The 7,573-nt window shown below is 36.8% G+C and overlaps 1 protein-coding gene across 1 annotated transcript; it reads right to left on the bottom strand.

Moving 5' to 3' along the window:
- Positions 1-18: 18 nt before the first annotated feature.
- Positions 19-2,718, bottom strand: LOC142658703 (L-threonyl-[L-threonyl-carrier protein] 4-chlorinase-like). The gene is made up of 6 exons (XM_075834307.1): positions 2,415-2,718; positions 2,037-2,253; positions 1,849-1,940; positions 1,599-1,738; positions 942-1,046; positions 19-177 (listed from the first exon to the last, which is right to left on the bottom strand). The coding sequence occupies exons 1-6, from the start codon at positions 2,542-2,544 to the stop codon at positions 70-72; spliced, it is 792 nt and encodes a 263-aa protein (XP_075690422.1). The 5' UTR covers positions 2,545-2,718; the 3' UTR covers positions 19-69.
- Between the last annotated feature and the right edge of the window lie 4,855 nt (positions 2,719-7,573).

Here is a 7,573-nt window from a genome sequence, read left to right as displayed (position 1 = left end):
TACCATACAATCCTTTACATAGTACTTATATGTAAGACACAGCACATAGAACTCTTACTTAGCAAGAAATTAAAATGTCTTGGTAAAGAAGTGAGGAGCGTTGTCTTGGAAGTGTTTATATTCATCTGTTCCGGCCACCAATACAGTTGCAGGAAAACTCCGAGGACGTTCTGGGTCCTGTAATAGAAATATGACAATAATTTCAGTGGAGTAAGTCATTCATTCTGCACAGCAATGTTATTAGGATCACCATCCTTGTATTGAATATAAGTTGCAGTAGTTACTTCGGGGGTAACCTACAGATTATGATGATATTCTGAATCCATGTTATCTGTAGACTGTATTACATAGTTACATAGGTTGAAAAAAGACACAGATTTATCAAGTTCAACCCTTCTCAATAAATTACACGTCATTCATTGCTAGAGTAGATATAACCCTCAATGTCATTCGTCAGTAAATAATCATCTAGCCTTTGTTTTTTGTTTTTTTAAATGCTGACATAGTATCTGCCATCACTACCTCTTTGGGAAGGGCATTCCATAGTTTGACTACTGTAACTGTAAAGAACCCTTTCCTATATTGATGTCTGAAACGTCTTTCTTCCACATGCAATGAATGTCCCCTGGTCCTTTGTAGAGTCCTTGGAGAGTCAGTTATTGCACATTTCTTGGAAGATGCCATCTCTAAATTACATGGATGTGTGGGCACTTTTTAAGTGGCCAGTCCAGCCATTTTACATATTGATCAAACATGAAATCTATTTATTTCTCCTATTAGGTGAGACAACGACCTATTCTTATTAAAATGAATGCAGCTCAGGCTACATGGCAACACTATCTTCTTATGATCCTTAGACAAAGCATTACATTATGTCTGTAGATGGGTGTAAAGCAATACGGCCATTACGCCATCTCCTGAGCAAAGCTTTGTTTGCTTACCTTAACAGGATAAGCTGTTGTAGGAACATAACGGATGACAAATCCACATCTTCTCCTGTCAGACATGTTGGGTTGACTGGCATGAACAGTCAGACCATCGTGCACCTGTAGGTATAGATAAGCAAATAACATTGTTCAAGACACACATCACACTTGTCTCTTTACATAGAAACTCATCATAAATGTGTCAACTTTTGCTGAATATTATATATTTCTTAAATATTTGTACATTTACACATTCTGTTCTGGACTTGCGATATTTTCATAGAGATCAGTGTGCATTATGGAGAAGGCACAGGTCTAGTGCACATATAGTGCTGATCTCCTGTAAAATTGCACTTATACTTACATATACACTTGCTAGATATTTACTGACACTATATTTACATTTACTGACACTTCAAAGTGTGGTTTTGTCATAATTCCTACATGCCAAGTGCATAATCCATATATCGGCAATGCTTACTATTTCAGTAAACTTATTAGAATCCAGGCAAGTCCCCAAGCAAATATACTGCTTGTATTGTATATCTATCGACACAAAATAAATGTCCTTATGATAGGTGATCCTACTGGTCATTTATGGCAATAAGACCGTATTATTTAATTTAACCAACAAATCTGTGTAATGTCTCATTGACATTATGTTATACTTACAGACATTTCACCAGCTTTGAGTGGACATTCAACCAAATCTTCTACATTCACCAAGTGCTTTGGAATCTCCTGGTTTGCTGTCAGCATGTTTCCGGCGACCTCTGCAATTCTGTGCTCCAGAATACCTTGTTTATGGCTCCCTGGGGTATTACACATCACACACAATGAATGGAAGTCCCAATGCAAATTCATATTTAGAAATTGATTTGATACTATAAATTCATTAATACAGATATAAAAGAGGTAATACCTGGAATGATTTGTAGGACTCCATTGTCTGCATCTACATCATCAAATGCCAGCCACACTGAAGCCACTGGACCTCCCTCAAATCCCCAGTATCTGTAGAAGATGTGACCAAGTCAGATTTTGGTTACACACTTAGACAGCAAGTACATTATCTAGTTGCCCTAAATGTCTACCAGCTTTCATACGTACTTGATATCTTGATGCCAGGCAACATAGGGGGCAGTGTTGTTTTTGTGTGGAACCTCAGAGGGGGGATATTTACAAATAAATCTGGAGTCCAGAAGAATGATGTTGGGGCCCAAGACAGCTGTGATTGCTTTCAGAAGATTGGGGTGGACGGCCACGTTCATCACCCACTCATTTTGCATGTGGATGTTGTGCAGATCATACTGAGCGTACTCTTTACCTGAAAAATAAAATATGTGCAAATCAGAATGATCGCTTCTTCAGCAATTTATACATAGATATTTTCTACAGCTAGAATAATTTCTCCTTTTAAAAAAATAATCTAATCATGGTCCATGGTACAATAAAATCTCCACATCTCTCAATAATTTGTAAACTTACCAAACTTTTCTTCCAGCTTTTCATGCTCCTTCTGAGCTTGGTGTAATTCCTTCTCATCTAGTACTTCGATTGCTGTCAGGAAGCCGTTGGTATCATAGAAATCCTTCATCTTATTACTGTCAATCTTCATAGTGTAGTTACTAGGATGGTTTCAGCAATACCAAGAATGGAAGAGCACTGTGGATATAACGATCTGCCTGTCACACTGGCTTATATACTTCATCTGACAGGGGACCAACCCATGCAGCTATTTTTGGGATCAGGTTATTTGTCTTTTTTACGTTTATGTTTCCTGGATGACATGGTAAATATTATAGCCCTGAGTAGTTCTTTCTAATCATTCAACACATGAATTAACATAACAGAATTTCCTTGTTTCATTCTGAATGTATCACCGCAGCATTATGACTTCAGTGTGGCAAGAGCCGAGTCCTGGAAATTCCATGGCAATTCAGGAAGCAAATACAAGATATCTTATGACATTTAGCAAAACAAGTGATTGCCCTTTTTACGTCATGTAAGATTTATAGAATAAGATATAGATTACACACTCAGCAAATTCGAATAATCTCATGTGATCAAAATAGAATATATTACTCCTGTATTTGATATTCTACTTTTAGAAACCTCTTAATAAAACTCAGTCTAGAAATAGAATATTTCCACGTAATCTCTCTTTTGGTGGACTGCTATAATTTGCATTGGGGTTATGTTTTCTATATTTTTATATGTGGCTGGACGGACCATGGCTAGAATTGGAGAGCAAAGGGCATGGTTTCAGTATGATGATCTGTATGTTTTAAAATAATCAGGGTATATAGAGAATATTGGGCTATTTTTGTTTTGTATACTAACAGAAGAAAAGAATGGAATGTGAACTTCACTGAAAAATGTTTCACTATTACAATCCAAAAACATATAACATCTTGAGCTTGGTAAAGTAAATACAGTATATAAGAGAATCCTTAGTGGTCATATAGTGTAAGCCTATAGGTTCTGCAGTCTTGTTTATATGTAAGGTCAGTTGATGTGTGATTAATGAAATCCCCCAAATGCAATCGTATCCAATATCAAATTGTGATTTATAGCTTTGATATACTCCAGCCAGATATCTAATATAATCGAATCTAATTAATGCACAACACTCAAATGAAATCAAAATCATAAAAGCCAGAAGAGTGCCCTGAAAAAACAAGAGGATCATCTGTAAATGATTTCCAGCTACTAATGGACAAGTTTAGAGACAAAGCAGAGATTGGAAAATGATGTTTTTGTCACTAATAGCATAAAATATAGCGACATATGGTTAGAAGGAAAAATCCACCGCACTCACCATCTAGAAAAAGATTCTTCTTTATTGGCATAAAGCAGTCATGAGATGTGGAGAATGGTAGCTGCCAAGGAATGCCAAGGAATGCTTTATGCCAATAAAGAAGAATCTTTTGTTAGATGGTGAGTGCGGTGGACTTTTTATTGTAACCACATATCATTGGGTTCTGCCTCTGTGCACCACAGAGCACCACCTGTTGGTAATTGTTACAGCCGAGACCACAAGGTGTTTGGGAATGGTGTTGGGACAAGTGCTATTCCTAGAGACGTGGCAGTGTTGGTTTGTTTTCCTCTATATGAATGTAATAAAATATAACGACAATGACATTTACAGTAACAATTTATAGTAAACCTACTGTTTTCAGGTCATAGTGACATGTCATAACTTTTAATCAGGGTGGAGTTAGAAAGTCTATGGCCCCTATACCTCTAACCCCACCTCTCCCAGGAGAGCCAAAAAAGATGGTCAAAGCTGAAGAGGCAGAACACTCATTTCTGCCTGTTCGTACCAGTGATCCGTGGGGGTTTCAATGCCACTGTGTCATGTCAAAAGTTTTACAAAGCAATAGTGACACTTTTTGTAAAGTTATGCATCTGGCTACCAATAATCTGTATGCATCATATGTCCTAGGGGAACTTAAACTGGGAGAGTCACTTATTTAGAGGGATGTGGATGTACTTGTAAATCGTAGACTAAATAACAGCATACAATGTCAATCAGCTGCTTCTAAGGCCAGCAAGATATTGTCGTGTATTCAAAAAGAGGCATGGACTCGCGGGACAGGGATATAATATTACCACTTTACAAAGCATTAGTGCGGCCCCTAGAATATGCAGTTCAGTTCTGTGCTCCAGTTCATAGAAGGGATGCCCTGGAGTTGGAAAAAAATATATAAATAATGAAAACCTGTTAGATGTAAAATCCCCTCAGCAGACAAGGGGGCACTCCCTCCGTCTGGAGAAAAAAAGGTTCAGTCTCCAGGGGAGACAAGCCTTCTTTACTGTGAGAACTGTGAATCTATGGAATAGTCACCGCAAGAGCTGGTCACAGCAGGGACAGTAGATGGCTCTTTAAAAAAAAGCTTAGATAGTTTCTTAGAACATAAAAATATCAGCCCCTATGGCAATATATAGAATTCTTGTTTGAATGTTGATCCAGTCGGATAACCACTTGGGATCAGGAGAGAAATGGTTCCTTTTTTAGTGCAGATTGTTTTGTGTCTTATGGGATTTTCTTTTTTACCTTCCTCTGGATCAATAGAGGTAAAACAAAGTCCTATCGTTTTTTCTATTACATGCATTTTTACAACAAAATGATGCTTATTTGTGATGTTTTCTTCCACATGGGTTTTACAGGTTTTTAACATGTAGAGGCACATCCGTCTGTATGTGTAGGCTCACCATTAAATGGGCTGCGCAGGATTAGAAAAAAAAAGGTCTGTTTTTTTTCCAGGAACAGTCTATTTTTATTTTTTTTACAAAGTATGTCAATGGACTGTGTCTGATATTAGAGCTCAGTCAAAGTGACAACCAATATGGATGAACTTCTTGTGATTACTTTTGAAAAATGGCTAAAATAATAAAACAGCAAAATGGCAATATTTCTGTAAGTAACATAAACTTAATGACCAAACTTTGGCTAATGCACTAATTTCCAATTTACTGATATATTGCCAATTTTACATTTTGGGTAAAAGTCATTATATGGGTTCCCCTTTCTAGTATTCCATTTTCATATATGGCATGTACAGTTTTGGGACATCAGTGTAGGACTAGTGCTAGAGATTGGGCTGTTGGTGGCATTTTTATTTTTTACTTTATTTGTAATTTCTTCACTGCAGTATTAAGTCTTTTTACACCTTACCCCCATAATCTTGTAAGATAACTTTGGAGGGCACTGCATTTTTATATTTACATTTTATATGACTGACTTCCCCCGTAACTATTATGTCATTTCCAGTCACAGGGGAAAATCCAGCCTTATATTTTAAAGCAGCTCTTGCCCAGGCAGTAACAAAAAAAACCTTCTGTATTCAATTCATGGGTAGTCTGCCTGTCTCTTTCCCTGGTCTGATGTGTAGTCAATAGTAACATCCTTGCTGCAGCCAGCAATTGGCTGTGGTGCTCACATGGCGCTCGATAACTCATCATTGCGCTGCAATGACAACAGGAGGGGATGAAGGAGCTCAGAGACTGGTGTCACGGAATTGGCACCAATTTTGTTTTTTTTACATTTTTAACCACAACAATCTTAACCCCTTAAGGACACGGCTAATCTTCGTTTTTTCATTTTCGTTTTTTCTTCCCCGCCTTCCAAAGCTATAACGTTTTTATTCGACATAGCAGTATGAGGGCTTGTTTTTTGCTGGACAAGTTGTAGTTTTTCATGGCACCATGTAATGTGCCACAGAATGTACTGGGTAGCTGAAAAATAATTATTTGTGGGGTAAAATGAGCAAAGAAGTGCGATTACGCCATTTTTTGAGGGGTTTTGTTTTTATGGAATCCATCAGGTGCTAAAAACGACATGTTCATCTTATTATACAGGTTGATACGATTACAGAGATACCAAGTTTATATGTTTTTTTTTATGTTTTACCACTTTTCTAAAAAGAAAACAATTTGCTAAAAAAAAAATTTTTGTGTCGCTATATTCTGACAGCCATAACTTGTTTTATTTTTCTGTCAATTAAGCGATGAGGGGGATATTTTTTTGCGGGGTGAGCTTTAGTATTTACCGATACCATTTTGGGGTAAATATGACTTATTGATCACTTTTTATTCCATTTTTTTTGAGAGCTAAGGTGGTCAAAAACAGCAATTTGGGTGTTTTATATATATTTTTTTTACAGCGTTCACAAAGTGGGTTAAGTAACGCTATATATTGATAGCTCTGACTTTTATGGACGTGGCAATACCAGTGTTAACTTTTGACATGTTGGTAAGGGGCTAACAGCTTTAGAATGCTTATCATTACATCTATGGCCAGAAATTCAGAAATGATCTAGCCATATTACAATGGTGTGCAAACATTTTAAAAGTTAATTATTTCTTGTGTATAAAGAAATCACAATGAACTGCAGCAATAATTTGAGCATCCTGTAATATAAAACACTCGATGATCTCATCTGAAATATTACCCCGGTTGTCTCAGCCTTATGTTGTATCACAACATTTTTTTAACAAGGAAACCACAGTTCATTAATTGTCTCCAAAAATAAAACGGAAATCAACAAATATCTGTAGAAATGCAGCAGCGTGCTCCAGGGCGATGCCAGGTGAGTGTGAAGGTGGATTTTCCATGTAACTGACCTACATACTTATAAGAATTATTCATGAACTGTCTAGGAACATACTCTATCTGTATGACTCATATATAATGCATGTTGTACTTTTGGGTGTTTAAGAAACCTCTTACAGTCATGTCATGTATATACGGTATGTATTAGTCTAAACAATCGGCAATACATAGAATTATCACCTCACTACCTACAAAAAAAAAAAGAATCAGAATTACATCAGTGGTTTAATGACCACTAAAAATAAAGGCAGTTTGTAATAAAGAGTTATTATCGGTCAGAATGGTGGTGGAGAATGTTATAATTTCGCCATTAACCAACACAGAAGATAAATGTGGCGGAACGTTTCTCTGCCAGGCTCAGGGAGATGCCACCGGACAAAAAAAAAATGACCCCATAGGAAACAATATAATCAATTTTGTCATCAGTTTCTCTGGAGGTCTGGACTTATAAGAATTTTGTGATTTGTGCAATTCTAAAACTCTTATCCATGAAAATGCAAAGCCACTTCTTCATTAATGGTCCTGCTTG

Source organism: Rhinoderma darwinii, chromosome 8, assembly GCF_050947455.1.
Source record: "Rhinoderma darwinii isolate aRhiDar2 chromosome 8, aRhiDar2.hap1, whole genome shotgun sequence".
Classification (NCBI taxonomy): domain Eukaryota; kingdom Metazoa; phylum Chordata; class Amphibia; order Anura; family Rhinodermatidae; genus Rhinoderma; species Rhinoderma darwinii.
This window is presented reverse-complemented; position numbering and strand designations above follow the sequence as displayed.